Genomic DNA, 18,450 nt, shown 5'->3' on the forward strand with positions numbered 1-18,450 from the left:
ATGGGTATCACGGCTCCCTGGGGAGGGCATCGCTGGGCAGCCAGCCAGAGATGGGAGGTGGGGAGTGGGAGATGCCGGGAGGCTGTCCCGGCCATTTCCTTCCCCTCCTAAAGTGGCTTTGATATCACAGATTCACTACAGTGGCCTGAACCCCTGGATCCAAAAGGACCCCTCCTCCCTGTGTGTGTGTGGTGGTGGGGAGTTGCCTATCTGAGCTCCCAGGAACAGAAATCAGTGTTTTCTCAGCCCAGCTCAGGCCTTCACCCCTTACCTTCTCTGCCCACTGATACCCAAGAAGTGAGTCTACCAGGCCCTGGGAAGGGGGCTGGCTCCCAGACGACTTGGTCAATATTTATTGACTGACTAAGTCTGAATACCCAGTCCATGCTGCTCCGAACACTGGGGTGTGTCCTGCAAGGCAGGAGCTGGGATTGAGTTACGGTTAGGAGGGAGGGGCAATGGGTAGATCCTGGCTTCCTGCCAGGCCTCGCACTGCCCACAAGCAGGGTGAAGGCGAGTGCAGGAGCAGTTCCCAGAAGGTAGGCCTGGGCTGGAGGGGGCCTTGGGAAGCGGTGGAGGGCACAGTGTTCCAGGCTCAGGGTCTCACAGAAGGGCTAGAGGCTGGCAGAGCTGAGGGCAGCCCCACCATGAGAACCCTGGGTTTGTGGCACCGGCGGCGGTGGAGGGCCACTGTAGCAAGCCAGCGTGAGGGGAAGAAGTAGCAGATTTTGCATGTGGGCGGGGGTCGCTGTCACCCCCAAAGTAGGTTTGCTTAACCCCCCACCCCTCCAGCAGGCTGTGCCCTCTCTCCTGGAAGTTAAGCAAAGAAACCTCAGGGTTTACCCTCAGGTACCCAAGGAAGAAAGAAGGTAGGGGGAGGGGCGGGAGGGCACCTGAGGAGGAGGGGGGGGGGACATCTGGGCGGGAGAAGGCGTGCCCAGAGGAGAGGTAAACAGAAGAGAGCCTGCACAGCAGGTTAGAGCCCCTGGGGGAGGGGCGAAGAAGGGAGCCAGTGCAGGAGAGAAGGAGCCCTGGGAAGGTAAGGGGGTTTCTAGGGATGAGGAGGGCATGGGATGGCATCCCCTCTGGGGAGGTGCTGGAAAGTAAAAGGGAACTTCCAGGGGTGGGGGCTCGTGGGCCACAGGCGACCCTCTGGGAAAAGATGGAACCTCTGAGGGAAGGCGCCTGGAGGAAACAGGGGTGTTAGAAGAGTAAAAGGGGGACCCCTGCTTTAAAGGTCTCTCACCTCACCTGCCCCGGCAACAGGGACAGGGTTTCAGCCCCAATCTGACGCTCCAGGCTGCGGGTATCGGGGCGCCTTCCTAGCCACCCTCGGGGTGATGCTGCCCCTCCCGGTGGGGCCAGCCTAGGCACGACTTCCGGCTGCCAATCTGCCCTTCTCTCCTCTGTGGCCCTGAGGTGGGGCAGTGATCTTCCCACCTCGCTGTGGCCCTTATAGTTACATGACCTATATACCTGAGAGCTATAGACCTAGCTCTCATCTGTCTGTGCCTCAGGTCTCTGCCTGTCTGGGTCCCTGGTCACTCTCCTGTCACTGGTTTTGTATATAAACTCAGTGTCTTTGCTGAAGGGTCCCGTCATGGTGTATCATCACATTTTCTGTTGCTGGAGATGACCACTGTGCCTGTCTGTCCTGTGTGTCATCGTCACACAGTGATTACACCTGGAGGCATTGTTAGCACGCCTGGTGACTCCCTTCTGCATTTGTCTGGGCCGAGTCTCAGTCAGTCAACAACTATCTACGGATTTGTCCTGCTCCATATTGGGAGACCCAGACCTGCACAAGGTTTCCCCGGGGCTGCAGGAGAGGCTGGTGTCCTGGCTCCCATTACTGCCCCAGCCCACAGCCTCCACTAGTGTGACTCAGCAGGGACAGCCCCCTGCACCACCCCCTTTCCAGGCCACCTTGTCCTGAGCCCAGCCCTCAGGAGCCCTGGACACAGAAGTGAAGAATGGGAGCCACCTACGGTTCTGTAACTCTCTTACCTCACCTTGCCCGTCTCCCCTGTCACACAGGCAGCAGAGCCTAGGGTGTTCTTGCTGCTGATGGGGCAGGGCTGGGATGCCCAATCAAGAGCAAAGAAGTCTCTGGTGCGCCAGGGGCACCCATGTGACAGACTCAGAATCCACTGACTGTGTCTGCCTACGGAACAGGATTTTGGTTAGATGTGGAAGTTACCCACGACGGTTTGCAGTTTCCAAAGCAGTAGTGCAGGGAATCCTTCAGGCAGCTGAATGTGAGAGGCTGGGTTGGTAGCTCCCTTCTCCCCGGTCCTCCATAGTGCTTCTCCTCTGCACACTCAGAACCACAGAGCACGGACTCCAGCAAGCTCTGTTTGCAGAGACTGCATGTATATTCAGCTGCTTTCAAGGCTGCATCAGGAAAGCATGTTCCATTCGCCCAACCTTCTGCGGTCACCCGAGCCTGTTAGTTGCTGCAGAATCTGTCACAGTCCTGTACAGAGTCTCCATCCTGAAGTGACAGAACTTCTGTCTTGTGTGTCGAGCCTGTAAAGCCGGTACCTGTTCGCAGGCTAGATGTCTCTCCGCGGTTTCCATCGCTCCTCGTGTGAGATGTGCTTTTATTCCAGATGCGGGCATTCACAGCCTGTCCTGGCTACAGAGCAGTCCAGCACCTCTGTCTAGGTGTCTGTCTGCAAAGATTTGTCTGCTTATGGTGCCTGTCCCTGTCTAGGGACAATTGTTTCCTCTGTCGTAATGTTAACAGAACTTTGAGGATCAGAGCTTATTCCCTGATGGTCCTGAGCTAGGCTCAGTCGCCCGTGCTCACCAGACTAACCGAACGGATAAAAGTGAAAAGCAGAGAAAGGAAATATAACCAATATGGCCACATTGAGAGGAGGAACAAATAGAGGTCCAGTGAGCTCCGCCCAAGTCCTGCCATGAGCTTTAGGATTGAACAGAGCACAGGAGGTTTGCATGACCAAGCAGTCCTGCTCAAAGCGCAGTCCCGTCCATCACCGACCCACCACTGTCACTGGTCTGTGTGCTCCGATCTGCCCTGCAAGGTGCTCTGACAAGTTGTCAGAACTGTGTGAAGTCTCTCTCTGGGAGACAAGCCCTTCCTCAAGCTGACCCAGGGCACCAACCTTTCCCTCCCTCCAGAATGAAATTCCTGAGGACATGCCAATTGGGAGGGGTGTCCACCAATAGGGTGGGACACAAGTGCCGTTCTGGAATACTTCACACAGGATGGTTATCCTGTCTCTGTCTCTGCCCTGATGGCAGAGCTTCCCCCCGCTTTAGAACCATGCTCTGTCCACACCTGTTCTGCAGGGCCTGATGCTCACATGTGACCCCATGATCTTTTTTAGGGCTTTCCCTCTTTGTACAGCCTGTCTGAATTGACCTGGGTAGAAATTCATTCAGCTTGTTCCAGTGGAGAATTTCTCGCTGGACAGGGGTGATGTTTGTCTGGGAACACCCACGTGCTTCTGTAAACATCATCCCTGTTTGTAGAGCCTCTGCGTCTGTACACTCCTGTGGACAGAGCTCATCCCTGCTGACAGAGCCTCGGCCATTTCCAAACTGACCTGTATAACCTGCCCCTGTTTGCTGGACCTGGGGCTCCCCACAGACCCGGGCCTGCTTCATAATCCGGCTGTGTCCAGAGTGAACGTGCTTATACACAGCACTGGCTTCTCTGTGGCTCAACCCGCAGCACCATGCCTCTCTGGAGAAGTCAATGCCATTGAAAGAACCAGTCTGTGGATCCTTGTAGGCTTATGTAGTTCCTCTGCAGGCTTATAGAGCCTCAGTTCTTCTGCAGGCTCCCCGACTTGATCACAGGATGGAGGTCATTTTACAGATCCAAAATCTCTTCGCAAAGGCTGCCATGGCTTTCTGCACCTATTCTCATTGTCTGCTTGCTGGAGATACCTGCATATGAAGCTCTGGCGTGTCTACGGAGCTTTTCCAGGGCTCTGACTAGAGGACCTTGCTATGGCTGTGGGTGTGGCTCCTGTCTGCAGAGCCTTGTGCATTGACGTGCTTGTCCATAGCTTCAGATTCTGCCCTTTCTACAGAGTCCTTTCTTATCCACATTAGCGTGGCCTTCCCCGGGCTGCAGAGCTCCTCTGTACCTGTAGAGTCTGTACCTGTTTGTAGAGGCTTTCTCAGTTTCCAGTCTTTGCCTATTTGCCAAGCCTGTCTGACCTTCCCTGGGTAGTGCCCGGGTCTCTCCAAAGCTATCCTTGTATACACAGAGGGCCCCTGCTTGAAGAACTCATTTCTGTCTGGAGACCTTGAGTCATTCAATGCTTCTTCAGCCTGTGGAGGCATGCCTGTTTGTGCAGGCCCCATCTGCCCAGCCTGTTGCACTGTGCAGACCCTGTGTCTATCTGTACACTCGTTTCTAACTTTGTCAGACCTTTGTGTAGTTCTGCCCTTTCCTTGAGGTCAGAACTTGTCTTTCCATACAACACTGAGCCCCGTTTCAAGAATCCACCCCTATCTGCAGGGTCTTTCCCTGCAGACTGGATGGGTCCTTGGAGAGAGTCTCCTTCACACTGTCTGCAGTAACAGTCCCTGCGTCTGCAGGCCCTGGGTCTGCCTAAAAGCTGTCGGCATGTTTCTATCTCCTTTTGATTTTTTAGATAAGGGCTCCTGTCACTTATCCTAGCCTCACATTTACTATATATCTGAGGATGATCCTGAACTTCTGATCCTCCTGCCTCCACCTCCTGGGTGCTGGGATTAAAGCCAGGCACCACCATGCCACGTTCTGTGTGGTGCTGGGGGTCAAATCCAGGGCTTTATGCATGCTAGGCAAGCATTCTACCAACTGAACTACACCTCCAGCCCTTTGTGGTCAGTTTCTAACTCTACAGATGTTGCTGCTGTGGAGGGGCACTCTTGGCCAGAGAGCTCTGCCTGTTGTAAAGCATTCCCGCAGACAAACCAGGTCCCTGTAAGTCTGTCACTGAACCTGTCCTGGTTTGCTGAAGTCTCATGTTTAATGAAAGTCACCTTCTATAATGAAGGTGTTTTGAAGAGCATTAGGTGGTGGGAAAACTCTTGCGTGGAGCCTGTAACGAAGGTAGCCAGAGGTTGGCCTCCAACATTTGCATCTCCATCATTCTTGACTAGCCTAGGATGGACACCAACCAAGACGTCGCAGCCATCGACAGTCACAGAGCCCTCCAAATATGGATTACTGAGGTGAGGGCAAGCCCAGACAGCACAGCCTGGGACCTGGAATAATCCCCCATCTCCCATCGAGAGCTCCCTCCTCTCCCCTTTCTCTGGGAGTCATAAGTAGAGGTCCCTAACTTGTTACTTAGCAACCTCTTCTCTCAGAACCTAAAGATGCTGCCACTGCCTGAAAGGGCTCATGGGAATTTCTTCGAGGAATGCTGTTATGTCATCCTCCACGTAAGCCACTTGGGGAGTCTGTCTGAGGGGTGACATGGCCCAGAACTGAAGAAACTCAGGCCTGGGAATAAACTCTGTCTTGAGATCAAGAGCCCCCATACCACATGCCACCCACAAGGGGCTGCTGCCCTAGGGCCTTCTTGTCCCCATTTCCCCTCATGGCCTCCGTCCAAGCGCCTGCCCACTGGTTCCTTGATCACTGGCTCCACCACACTCTCCAACCAGACCCTGGAGCCTGGCCCCATCCCCTCCACATATAACAATGCCTGGGCCCTAGGTCCCTCAGAGCCCAAAGGCTCCCCGGGGAGGGTCCGGCGACCTGCACTACTGGATCGGCAAGGAGGCCAGCGCAGAGAGTCAGGGGGCTGCAGTCACCTTCCTGCAGCGTCTACGGGAGGCTCTAGGAGATGGGACAGTGCTGCACCGAGAGTCTCAGGGCCATGAGTCCGACTGCTTCCACAGCTATTTCCGCCCCGGAGTCATGTGAGTGCTGAGAGTGCTGGGCACAGAGGGGACACAGTGTGTTAAATACTCTGGTGAGGGTTCCACCTGCCACCTGAGATAATGGCTTTTCTTTGGCTGAATCGAGCACGTGTGTGTGTGTGTGTGTGTGTGTGTGTGTGTGTGTGTGTGTGTGTATACATGTATACATGTGTAGGTACTTTGTTAACATATGTAAGCTCACATACATTCCACCCATCTCAAGCATACAATCCAGTGGTTTAAGAGGTATGCAACCATTACTACAATCAGTTTTAAAATGTTTTCATCACCTTGAAAAGTCTGCTGTGTTTGGGCAGCCTCTTTCCAGGTCTTTCCTGCATCCTTTCCCCTGCCAAAGGCAGTGACTAGCCTGCTTTATGTCTATACATTTGCCCATTTGGACTTGTTCTGTAAGTGAAACCACACAGAAAGTGAGCTTCCGTGGCTGACTTGTTTTCATTTTGTCTTAATCGTTTCCTCTCCCTCCTCCTCTGCCTCCCCCTCTGCCTCCTCACCATCCTCGTCCTCCTTTCCCTCCTGCTTCCCCTCCTCCTCCTCTTCCTCCTGTGCTAAGGATGGAGGCCAGAGCCTTGCCCACATGGCAGGCAAGCCTCAACCACTGAGCTTCATCCCTCCTGATCCTGTGTCCAAGATCCACCCATACTGTGGCATGCATTATCACTTGACTTCATTTCACTGTGAGATGATAGTCCGCTGTTCGAACCTACCATATGTTATCACTTCAGCATCCAGCGGACGTGTGTGCCGCTTCTACTTTGGGGCTGTTCTACTGTGAATGCTTGTGGCCACCTTGTCGTTGGTCTCCATCTGTACGTGGGAGTGGTCACCAGTGTTATCCAGAGCTCGCTTTGTCCTGCTGGGAGAAGTGTCTCCTTTACTTTTGCTTCAAGGTGTTTTGTTTTGTTTTGTGGCTTTTTTGTTTTTAGTTTTGGTTTGGTTTGGTTTTTCATTTTTCAAAACAGGGTTTCTCTTTGTAACAGCTCTGGCTGTCCTGAACTCACTTTGTAGACCAGACTGGCTTTGAACTTACAGAAATTTGCCTGCCTCTACCTCCCAAGTGCTGAGACTAAAAGTGTACACCATCACCACCTGGCATTCAAGTATTTAGATTGAAAATAGTTAACCTAATTGCCAATACTAAATCATTTTTGTTTCAAATCACTGGGTCAAATATTTGCATATGGTACAGAAAAGTCTGTGTGTACATGAAATAAAACATGCCACCCCATGCATGTCCTGTGGATGGGCATGCATACCTGAATATTCATATCCACCACACAGATATGCCTTTCCATCTACTCACATCTAGACTCACCTGGGTAAAAAGCCCATATGAAATCCCCTAACGTACCTCAGTCTACACAGTTCTACATGCTAATAAGCAATGCACACTTGTGCCTCGTGTACCTATGTACTCACACATACACATGCTCACAGGTACTCATACATGTATTACACAGACACATATCATCCCCACACATAATTACACACATGCATTTGCTCACTCCCGCACTCATTCCTGCCCAAGGTGTGTTTTCAATCATGGGTCCCTGTCCCTTTCTCAGCTACAGGAAGGGAGGCCAAGCCTCTGCTCTCAAGCATGTGGAGACCAACATGTACAACGTCCAGCGACTGCTACACATCAGGGGAAGGAAGCATGTGTCTGCCACTGAGGTGAGGGCACCGGGGACATGGTCTGACTCCAGACTCACGGAGTATCCTGAAGCATAAGAAAGGGCAGGGGTTGGTGGGGGATGTGGGGAGTGTGGGGAGCAATGAGCTGGAGTTCCCCAGGTGGCCCACCTCCCTCAGGAGACACAGGCAGCCTTGGGTTCTCCACCTTTGCTCTGCTGCTGGCCCGTCTTTCCTTGTGTCTCATGGGTGCTTTAAGAACCCAGGCGGAGGAGGCAGATGCAGTGGTGCACTGGGCCCTTGAAGGCCACATGATGGGAGTGTGCACAGCCTCACACTTCTCTCACACCAGTCATTCTCTCTCTCTCTCTCCCTCTCTCTCTCTCTCTCTCTCTCTCTCTCTCTCTCTCTCTCTCTCTCTCTCTCACACACACACACACACAGAGCTGCACAGAGTCTCATTCATACAAGCGACACAACCTGCCTTGCCCGCCCCCCTCCCCCCTTGCCCCCTCCCCCTGCCTGTGGTGCTGCTGGTCTGACACCTTTTTCTTCCACATCTCTCTCCTGGCTACGGAAGGTGGCCTTGTCCTGGAACAGCTTTAATAAGGGGGGCATCTTCCTGTTGGACCTGGGCAAGGTGCTGATCCAATGGAACGGACCTAAAACCTGCATTTCTGAGAAATCACGGGTCAGTGTCTGCCCTAAGAGCTGTGAGTATAGGGCTTGGGGAGAGGTAGCCCTCCAAGTATCCGTCATCTGGCCACCCCAAGAGGTAGCTGGACTCTCTGTCTCAATCCAACAGACAAAGTTCAGACGTCCCACTGGTGGCAGACCTGGGAACACTAGAGTGACAGGACACCAGCTTTCCTGTCCCTCTCCCCGTGCCTATGGGTACCAAGCAGTGATAAGAAAGACCCGGGCTGGGCTGTGTGTGGAATGAGGGGCCACTCCTAAGAAGCCTTGACTGCTGGGTCCTCTCCTGCAGGCGCTGACCCTGACTTGCAGCCTCAGGGATAGGGAGCGTGGTGGCCGTGCCCAGATTGGTGTGGTAGATGATGAGAAGAAAGCCACAGACCTCATGCACATCATGGAGGCCGTGCTGGGCTGCAGGTCAGGCAGCCTGGGTGCTTCCGCGCCCAGCAGCGGTGTTAGTCAGCAGCAGAAGGCCAACGTCCGCCTCTACCAGTGAGCAGACGGGGGTGGGCAGGGGAGAGTAAAGGGTCACAGCTGTGTGTCTGTTACGGAGACAGCACAGCATCTCTACAGAAACCTCGAGTGAAAACAGGAAGGTCTCTGGGTAGGACATGTGGGGTGCTGGAATTGGCCATGCCTGTGTATCTCATGACATGCACTCTTGCATGGTGTGTGGCAACATCAATGAGAAGCCCATGGTACAGATGGGGACACTGAGGCCCTGTGAGGGTCAAGGAGCCACCTAAGCCCCAAGCAAGGTCACAATAATTGAGTTCACAGCTCATGACTTCAGTCTCTGGGAAACCAGAGGAGTTCAAGGGTTCTGGGATGGCATCAGGCCAGGAAGAGGCCAGCTGTCCACATCTGGATGCCTGTCCCCCAGTGTCTGCGAGAAGGGAACAGACCTGGTGGTCCAGGAATTGGCCACCCGACCACTGACCCAGGACCTCCTGCAAGAGGAAGTAAGGAGCCTGGACAGAGTACCCACCCATCCCCCTCACAACCCCAGTCCCTGCTGACCAGACTGCACTTCTTCCTAGGGCTGCTATCTCCTGGACCAGGGTGGCTTCAAGATCTACATGTGGCAGGGACGAAAGTCCAGCCCCCAGGACAAGAAGGCTGCATTCAACAGGGCTGTGGTAAGGCCTTGGGGCCCCTACAGGGAGGCAAGACAGATCTGGTACAGGATGTCCTCCTGGGGTCTAAGGGAAGAAATAACTCTCCCCTGGAACATCTTTATCCTGGGGTCAGGAAGTGAGTGTGTCTACCCTGGAAACTGTGTGGGAGAGAAGATGTGTGACACCCCAGAGGTCATGTGTGCGGGATAGCCTTGTCTTGAGGCCTGAGAGCCTTCTGCATTGTGTGTGGGAAGCAGAGGTTTATGGGACTGTAGGGTATGTCATGGCCAGCCCTTCACCAAGCTTGGATTAAGGGGACCATTAATTCTCCTGAGAGACCTCGGAGAATCGGTAGTGAGAGAGCCAGCTTGTTAAATGGGTCTCGAGTTTGGTTAATTAACACAGCTCAGAGCTTGGCTATCCTGGGAGCCACAGTTGGGGGGGGGGGGGTTCCTGGGGCTGAACACAGCCTAGAGCCCTTGAGCCACAGGCCTGCTTAACAGAGCCATGTCCCAGGGTTTCATCCAGGCCAAAGGCTACCCAAACTACACCAATGTGGAGGTGGTGAATGAAGGTGCAGAGTCCACAGCCTTCCAGCAGCTGTTCCAGATGTGGTCGGAGGAGCGAGATGGGAAAAAACACAAAGGGAAGAGTGAGTGATGGAAGGGTGCAGGGGTGGAGCCTGGGGGTGGACAGACCTGGAAGGAACCTGAGGCTGCTGGGGAGGGGGCTGGACAGGCAAGGAGGTGTGGCCCCTGAGGATGAGGAGGAAGAGGGTGTGCCCCAGACCCTGTGAGATGCGTGAGCAGTGAGTGGGCCCAGTGGCACTGAAGAATGTCACTGACTCTCAGCTCCCCATGCAGATAAGCTGATGCAGGCAAAGCCGGACATGGGCAAGCTGCACACCCAGCCTGAGCTAGCGGCCCAGCTCAGAATGGTGGATGACGGCTCTGGGAAGGTGGAGGTGAGGGCACCGGCTTGGGGTTGGCAGTGTGCATACAAGGAGAGAGAGCCGTTGACGGGAGTGAAGTGTGTGTGTGTGGCGGGGGGGGGGGGGGGGGAGGGTCAGGCCTGGAAACCCAGCACTCTGGAGGAGAGAATATCAGGAGTTCAAGGCCAGTCCGACTGCATGAGACACTGTCTCAACAACAAAAATGACCCAGGAACATGTGGTGCCCACCCACCCACGACCAGGGATGTATTCAAGGAAATAGAAACATACATGCCCACTCTCCAGCAACTGCTCATACAGTCATCTCAAGTCATACAACACCATGGTCACTCCCTCACAGACACGCAACTTGACAACACCTGGACAAGGCACCATGCCCTGTCTGTGGCCAACACAGGTACACGGTCACTCAAATCACAGCCCCTAACACACTGTCATGAAGCCCTCATCTGGCCTCAGACCAGTGTTCTCATACTGACCTATTGGACATGTTAAGTTCCCTCAAGGCTGTTTTTAAGTCCATAAAATGGAAGCAGAGATTATGGTCCAGACTGGCTCCCAAGCTCATGTGGAGATGTTGTGAGTCTATGGGAACAAAGCTACTGAGCGTGTGTGTGTGTGTGTGTGTGTGTGTGTGTGTGTGTGTGTGTGTGTGTGTGTGTAAATTCTGTAGGTAAGCTGAGGCAGAGAAAATGGAAGTCCTGCCTACGTTTGCTCTTATGTGAATGACCAGGAGTGATGGGTGAGAAGAGATGGAGAGAAGAGAAGACAGAGGGAGTGGGTGGGAAGACTGGGGAGCAGGGGGGGAGCGGAGACCGGGTAATGGAGGAAACCCAGGCTGAGGAGAAAAGAGGGCGTTTGGGGATGAGTAGAGGTAACGGAAGGGGACCAGGTGGGTGAAAGCTGGGAGGAGGATGGCAAGGAAGCTGGGCACGGGTGTCTGGGATCAGCTCCAAGCACACAGTCGAGGGGCCTGTGGAAGTGGGGAGGCCTCGCTCCTGGGTGGGTGTACCTTTGGGGAAGTTTTGGTCCCTGGCAGCCTTTTCAGAAAATCGTGGGGTTTTGATGGCCTGGTCTAGAGGGCAAGTCCCCTGGTGTAGCTCTCAGTTGGTGTGGGTAATGGACACTGGTTCCAGGCCGGCTGATGTGCAATGAATGAGCTTGGCGCTGCGATCCCCAGCTTGCAGGTCACACACCAACCTGCACAGACCTGAACTTCCACCAGTTCTGTCTGGTTCTAAAGCTGAGGTGTGGCTTCCATAGTAACAAGCCGTCACTAGGACAAATGTGGGCAAGCACTGTCATTTCAGCCTTTGAGGAGGCAGGCGTTGGCTTTTTGTTTGTTTTATTAGACAGGGTCTCACATATCCCAAAGCTGGTCTCAAACTTGATATGTAGTCAAGGCTGACCTTGAACTTCTGATTCTTCCGCCTCACTTCCCTAATGCCATGATTACAGGGGGAATCCCTGTTTTGGGGGGTTCTAAGACATTGTGCATGCTGGACAAGCACTTGACCAGCTGGGTCACACCGCCAGCCCTGGTTTTTGTTCATTTATGGGTTTGTTTTTGTTTTGAGGGTTGTGTTGTTGTTGTTAATGATACTTCAAGGAAAAAAGGAATTTTCCCCTCCAGAGTGCCGACACCTCTCTTCCAGCCTTGCTTCTGCTATCCTCGACTGAACAGCGCAGCTCTGTGCGTGGGGGAGGGATGCTGTCTGCCCTAACCAGGGCTGTAGCTAGCGGGGTCTAGGACAGGAGTAGCCATGGGCCAGGAGCTGGATCCATCTCGCAACCTCTAGCCTTTCACCTACTTTCCTGGGTGCAGAATGCAAGCTAAAGGTGGGCTGAGAGCGGCCAGCGAAGGCGTGGGCTACTGAGGCCTGTGGGGGAAAGGTCACTCCCAGGTCCGGTGTGAAGTACGGAAGGCCCCGATGAGCCAATGAGAGCTTTCCGGCTGCATGCAGGTGCGCAGGCTGCTACCGGGAAGGGTCATCTGTGCCCGTGGGTCCCTTGCTCCTCAGGTGTGGTGCATCCAGGACTTACAAAGGCAGCCTGTGGACCCCAGGCACCATGGACAGTTGTGCTCAGGAAACTGCTACCTTGCCCTCTACACCTACCAGAAACTTGGCCGTGTCCGGTACATCTTGTACCTATGGCAGGTATGTCCCCCTGCTGGGGTGTCATGCTGTCCAGCACGAGACCTGGAATCTAAGAACGGAATAGGAAACCCCAGGCCAAATTATTGTCCCCTCCCTGCTGCAGGGCCACCAGACCACCATAGAAGACACCAAGGCCCTGAACCTCAATGCTGAGGAGCTGGACCTCATGTACCAGGGAGCACTGGTGCAGGAACATGTCACCATGGGCAGAGAGCCCCCCCACTTCCTAGCCATCTTCCAGGGGCAGCTGGTGGTCTTCCAGGTAGAGCCCATGTTGGACCGTTCATCCCTTTGACACAGGGGCTGGAGAGGCGGCTCCACTGGTAAGGTGTTAGCCTTGCAAGCTTGAGTGTGACTCCAGCACCCACATAAAGATGCTGGGTAGGATGCTGCAGCCTGTGATCCTAGCCTGGGAAGCGGACACAGGAGGATTCCTGGGCCTTGATGGCCAGCCAGTGGAGCCTACTTGGTGAGCTTCAGACCAGTGAGAGACTTTATCTCAGAGGAGGTGGACAGCACTCCTGAGAATGACACTTGACATCCTAGGGCCTTCATGAGCACACATGCATATGCACACTCTCATTATCATCATCATCATCATCACCACCACCACCACCACCATCACCACCACCACCATCACAACCACCATCATCATCATCATCATCATCATCATCATCATCTATCTAACAAAGCCACTCCAGAGAGGAAGGATTCATTCTGGGTCCATTTCAGAGGTCTCATAATCCCTGGCTCTGTTGATTCTGTGCCTAGAGGAGATGGCACACCATGGTGGCAGGAGCCTGCTCTGGGCCCTCTGAGATGTGTGACAGGTCTAATTTGAAGGGTCTGTTTCAGTGTCCTATGCAGACAGGCCTACCACAGTCCACACTCAAAGGGCCAGAGGACAGTGGTAGCCTTAGTCCTGCTCACTACTAGGACACAGAGGTGGCCCCCCGGGGGCCCTTGCCTCCACCTGACGCCCCACCTTCTTCTAGGGGTGTGCAGGCAACAGAGGAAAGAGACCGCCAACATCCAGCCCGAGGCTGTTCCACGTGCAAGGGACCGACAGCCACAACACCAGAACCATGGAGGTGCAAGCCCGTGCCTCCTCCCTCATCTCCAGCGACATCTTCTTTCTGGTCACAGCTGGCGTCTGCTACCTCTGGTTTGGGAAGGTACCAGTGAGTCTCCACTTGGGAAGGTGGTGAGGTCAGAGATGGGTCCCCTCCAGTGGGCTGGTCCTGTGGGTGGTGTGGAGTGGTCCAGGGACCCTGATAGAGCTAGGGGAAGTTAGAAAGTCACAAGTGGACTGGGGTTCCTCAGGTCAGAGGCGAGCCTGGCTCTGACTGCCTCCCTTCTGCTTGGGACTTTTCCCAAGTCTCTCTGGGGAAGGGAGAGGCCTAGTTGTAGCTGAAAGTTTTTCTGTGTCCCACCCGGTCCGCAGCCGCTCAGACTGAAGTAAACACACAGAGGCTTACATTAATTAAAACTGTTCAAAGCATGGTCCCACAGCACCTAGTCTCGGTTTGCTTGTGGGTTTTGTTGTTTCCTCATCTTTAGCATAAACCACAAATGACCCCCAAGCCTTGGTGTCCCTCATCCATGCTCTGGGCCTAGAGAGGGTCACAGGGTCACAGCTGAGGAACTGAAGGGAGATACCTTGCTCACAGGGGCCTCACCCGCAGCTTAGGCCTCCCTTGGCTCAGGTCCAGCTCCCCACGGGCCCCAGTGGATGGACACGGGACTGGAGGCGGAGGCCTGCCTGCTGCAGGGTTTGACCCAGCCTCTGCTTGGCAGAGCTGCAGCGGGGACCAGCGTGAGAGGGCACGGGTGGTGGCCGCTGTCTTCCCAGGAAATGACATGGAAACCGTGCTGGAGGGTCAGGAGCCGCCCCACTTCTGGGAAGCCCTCGGGGGCCGGGCTCCCTATCCCAGCAACAAGAGGTAACAGGATTGCAGAGCATGTTTATCTTGAGGGGGAACTGAGGCCCGGAGGTGGGTCACTAGTCACAGAGTGAGCTGGAAAGATAAGCCTGGAACTGAGGGACCCTGGGTCCCCTCCATCTGCAATCTCCAGCCCTTGGTAACTTGGATGGGGGCATGCCAGGGCAGACAGGGAGAAATGGCACCCTCTGCTGGCAGAGTCCACTTCCTGCATTGCCTCCACGGGCAATCCCAAACCGTGGGGTAAGTGGACAAGGGATGAGTAAGAACTCAAGGATGGAAGGAACTGCGTCCCTGGGCGCTGCCGTCCACCCAAGTCTCCTGGGCTCCCATGGAGCAGACTTTCTTTTGGGCCACTAACTAGCTCCCAAATCATGACATGGAGACTTGTTATTAGTTATGAGTGCTCAGCCTCGGCTTTGCTCTTATTTTAATCTGTTTCTCTTTGTCTATATTTTACCTTGGGGCTTTTTACCTTTCCTTCTGTCTGTCCTACCCTCCGGATCCTCATGTCTGGCTGCCTGGCTTCTGGCCCCAGGCATGTCCCTCTCTTCCGTCCTCTCTCCTCTCTCTTCTCCATTGAGCCTAGATTTCTCTCTGCCCACCAACCCTGCCCATTCTCCTCCTGCCTCACTATTGGCCCTTCAGCATTTTATTAGAGCAATCAGGTGCCTTAGGCAGGCAAGGTGAAACAAATGCATCAATCCTTACATAATTAACAAATGCAGCAGAAACAAAAGCAACACACCTTTACAGCGTCGAATATTCCACGGCGCCCCAGACTTGCTCCCTCCTTCCACCCTGTACCCGAGGCTAGTTCCTGACTTAACTGAGTGCAGGTGACTCCCATTCTAGGGAGGGCAGGGCCTCAGCTCAGCTTCTCCCCACTAGGTCTGGGGTCCCCTTCTCCAGTGCCTACCCTAATAAATCCATAGAGCGGCAGACAGGTTTTCAGTCACCTGCTCTAATTGTCCCTTGAAAGAAAAGGACCCTGGCCCAGAGCATGCGCCCTACACAAAGTCAAGGGGTGGGTGGAGTCCAGAGGAAGGCCCAGGGCTCCTGGCAAAGAAGCTGTTTTCCCTGAGCTGGGGGTGGGGGCACCCATGCCGAGGGCCAGTGTGGCCCAGCTGCACCCCTCACAGCCCCTCCTCTGGCCAGGCTTCCAGAGGTCTCCGGCATCCAGCCTCGACTGTTTGAGTGTTCCAGCCCCTCAGGCTGCCTGGTCCTCACGGAAGTGGTGTTCTTTGGCCAAGAGGACTTGGACAAGTATGATGTCATGTTACTAGACACCTGTCAGGAGGTGAGGCAGCCACCCCGGCTTGGCTGGGCTGGGCATGCAGGGTGTGTCTGCACTGGTGTAGTTGGGTGTGAAGGTGCGTTTAACCTGTGACTGATTGTTGCCATGGACTGAGAGTCTGGGAGTGTCTGTAAAACCACAACATACTAGGAGCAGGAGTCGGGCTGTGTGTGAGTATAACCTTGCACATTGTATGTGATACTGTGTGTCCTATGATGCGATATGTGACTCCACGTGACTGAGGGCCTGTGGCTGACGGTATAGCAACAGCAGTAAATGGAAGGACTGACGGGATATGTGTGTGTGATGGTTCTTTGGACCTTCACGTTTGACTGGGTCGCTATGGCTGTGGATTAGGCAGACCATGCCAGCGATGGTGTGTGTGGTCCAGGACTAAACAGAACTGGCCAGACCAGTTGTAACTGGTGACACTTCATGTGCCCATGTGTCTGAGAGGGAAAGGAGGAATATGATTGGTTGTTGGTGTGACTGAGAAACTGCATTTGTGAGTCTGTGAAATTCCGTGTGGCTATGAGATGGTGTTATGTAACCAACCAGATACGCATGACTGGTAACCAAATGTGACCGTGTCTCTGTGCGGACACTGTGATGATAGTGGGTGACAGTGGGTGACTGCGATTGGCTATCTGGCTTTATGGCAATGGACAATGTGTCTTTGTAGCTGTGATTGTGTATGCACACATGTGTTCATGTGTGTCACTGTGTGTGAGACTGTGTGTCACTGTGTGTGGTACTGAGTTCTGAGGAGGTTGAGCTATTTCACTCAGAGAAAACTCAAGGCCAGACTCCGTTCCCTGCTTCCCCACTTGGCGATCCCCACCCCGTTACCTAGCCAGCCCCTCCGATCCAGTCTCCCAGCTCCACCTTGCTGCTCTGTTTCCAGCCGTGGTGGCCTCGTCCCACCTTAGGCCCTTGGCACTGCCTGATTCTTCTTCCCTTTCTTCCGAGACATACATGTGGCTTGCTCTCCCGTGGAGATTCCATGGGGGTAGAGATTTTTGTCACATCTTTTTATTTCTTTTGAGACAGTCTCATAGAGCCCAGGATTTGAGCTCACTATGTAACCCGAACTTCCTCTGATCCATCAGACTCCACCTCCCAGGCGCTGGGATCTCAGGCCTGCCCTACCCGCTCCTGTTTATGTGGTACTTGAACTGGTCTTCCTGCCTCTGCCTCGCCAGTGCTGTGGTTACAGATACCTGGTTTAGTGACAGCGACTTGGATTGTCTTCACTGTTGTGTTCTTAGTTCCTACCACATGCTAGTGCTTCTTAACTGTTTATATATTAGATGCATGTGCGTATGTATGCCTGTGATGGCAAGCGTCCATGGGTGTGGGGGCATCTCAAATGCTGGGTAAGAGTGTTCTTGGCCAGGCATATGCACGCAGGGATCTGAGGCCATCTGACAACGTGGAGCAGGGAGGAGGTGGCTGACTCAGGGGGCCCCTCCACCTGTCTAAGCCCAGGCTTCCTCTGTGGCCCAGATCTTCCTGTGGCTTGGGGAAGCTGCAGGTGGGTGGAAGGAGGCCGTGGCCTGGGGCCACGAGTACCTGAGGACTCATCCAGCGGGAAGGAGCCTGGACACACCCATCGCGCTGGTCAAGCAGGGCTATGAGCCTGCCACCTTCACCGGGTGGTTTGCCAGCTGGGACCCCTACAAGTGGACGGTGAGGCTTCACAGCGGTGGGTCTTCATCCGGGGTGGGGCGGGGGCTGTTCCAGGCCCTCCTGGGCTGAGGGCCTCCCATGAGTCAGGGAAGGGGGGGGACTGAACTTGTCTGGGTTTCCGGAAGCTCCTTCCCTTGCCAGTCCTGATAACAGCCCCGACTCCTGCCCCCAGAACAACCAGTCTTATGAGGAGGTGGTGGAGGGAAGCCTGCGACCAGGGGCCGCCATCTCTGAGATAACAGCAGTAAGTGCTGGGCAGTTACCCTGGCAGCCCCACATAGTGGTCTGGGTTCACATGGTCCAGAGGTGGAGGGGCCAGGGGTTCAGTGTGGTCTTTAGCGGATGGCTGTCCTCCATCTTCCAGACCACGAGTCTTCTCTCTGGACAGGAAGTACATAACTTCCAGCTAACTCGACGGCCGAGTGATAACAAGGCAGGTCCCTTGACCCTACCGGCCTCCAGGGGTTCCCAGGATTGCCTGGAGAAAGATCTGGAGCTGGGCCCCAGCGCTGATGGCAAGGACCCCAGTATAAGCAGATCCACCGGCAGCTGCTGCAGCTCAGTGGCCAATGGGAGCCTGCCCCGGGAGAGGCTGATGCACCAGGCCGTGGAGGACCCGCCACAGGGTGTGGACCCTGCCCGCAAGGAGGTGGGTACCAATGCTGCTGTTCTCGGCACTGGAGGATCCCAGGGTACCCTGCCCCCAGAGTGGCCACAAAAGCCAGCAGTGAGCAGACTGGAGAAGGGGGAGTGGATGACGCCTCTGGGTGGACAGGAACTTGGGCTCCAGTGACTCCCATCCCCCCCCCCCCCCCGCCACTCCTACCCCCCCCAGTTCTACCTCTCAGACTCTGACTTCCAAGACATCTTTGGGAAATCCAAGGAGGAGTTCTACAGCATGGCCAAGTGGAAGCAGCAGCAAGAGAAAAAGAAGCTGGGCTTCTTCTGAGCTGGGGAACCCTGCTCGTCACCCCGAGTCTCCTCCTGGAATACCCACCCCCCAATAAAAGCCAGTGGTGTGTAAGGTGTGGCCCGTGTGCCTTCA

At 54.6% G+C, this 18,450-nt stretch overlaps 1 protein-coding gene across 6 annotated transcripts; it reads left to right on the plus strand.

The window, feature by feature from the left end:
* Nucleotides 1-475: 475 nt before the first annotated feature.
* Nucleotides 476-18,429, plus strand: Vill (villin like). 6 transcript variants are annotated; one of them, XM_076577321.1, is made up of 21 exons: nt 495-539; nt 767-849; nt 5,131-5,202; nt 5,341-5,415; nt 5,693-5,898; nt 7,485-7,593; nt 8,132-8,242; nt 8,540-8,739; nt 9,131-9,209; nt 9,288-9,386; nt 9,882-10,017; nt 10,229-10,329; nt 12,339-12,476; nt 12,580-12,738; nt 13,472-13,651; nt 14,274-14,419; nt 15,578-15,719; nt 17,223-17,405; nt 17,578-17,649; nt 17,794-18,054; nt 18,241-18,429. In XM_076577321.1, the coding sequence occupies exons 3-21, from the start codon at nt 5,137-5,139 to the stop codon at nt 18,352-18,354; spliced, it is 2,577 nt and encodes an 858-aa protein (XP_076433436.1). In that variant the 5' UTR covers nt 495-539; nt 767-849; nt 5,131-5,136; the 3' UTR covers nt 18,355-18,429. The 6 variants fall into 6 exon arrangements, with proteins under 6 accessions (XP_015860753.3, XP_076433438.1, XP_076433436.1 ...); XM_076577319.1 differs by having other exon boundaries at nt 793-869; XM_076577320.1 differs by having other exon boundaries at nt 500-539; nt 796-869.
* The last annotated feature ends 21 nt before the right edge of the window (nt 18,430-18,450 follow it).

This window comes from Peromyscus maniculatus, chromosome 7, assembly GCF_049852395.1.
Source record: "Peromyscus maniculatus bairdii isolate BWxNUB_F1_BW_parent chromosome 7, HU_Pman_BW_mat_3.1, whole genome shotgun sequence".
NCBI classification, from domain to species: Eukaryota; Metazoa; Chordata; class Mammalia; order Rodentia; family Cricetidae; genus Peromyscus; species Peromyscus maniculatus.

Coding starts and splice junctions, on each gene's coding strand:
- Vill (XM_016005267.3), top strand. CDS start 5,137: ATGGACACCAACCAAGACGTCGCAGCCATCGACAGTCACAGAGCCCTC. Junction 5,416..5,692: donor GCTGTTATGTCATCCTCCAC/GTAAGCCACTTG, acceptor CCTGGGCCCTAG/GTCCCTCAGAGCCCAAAGGC. Junction 12,739..13,471: donor GGCAGCTGGTGGTCTTCCAG/GTAGAGCCCATG, acceptor ACCTTCTTCTAG/GGGTGTGCAGGCAACAGAGG.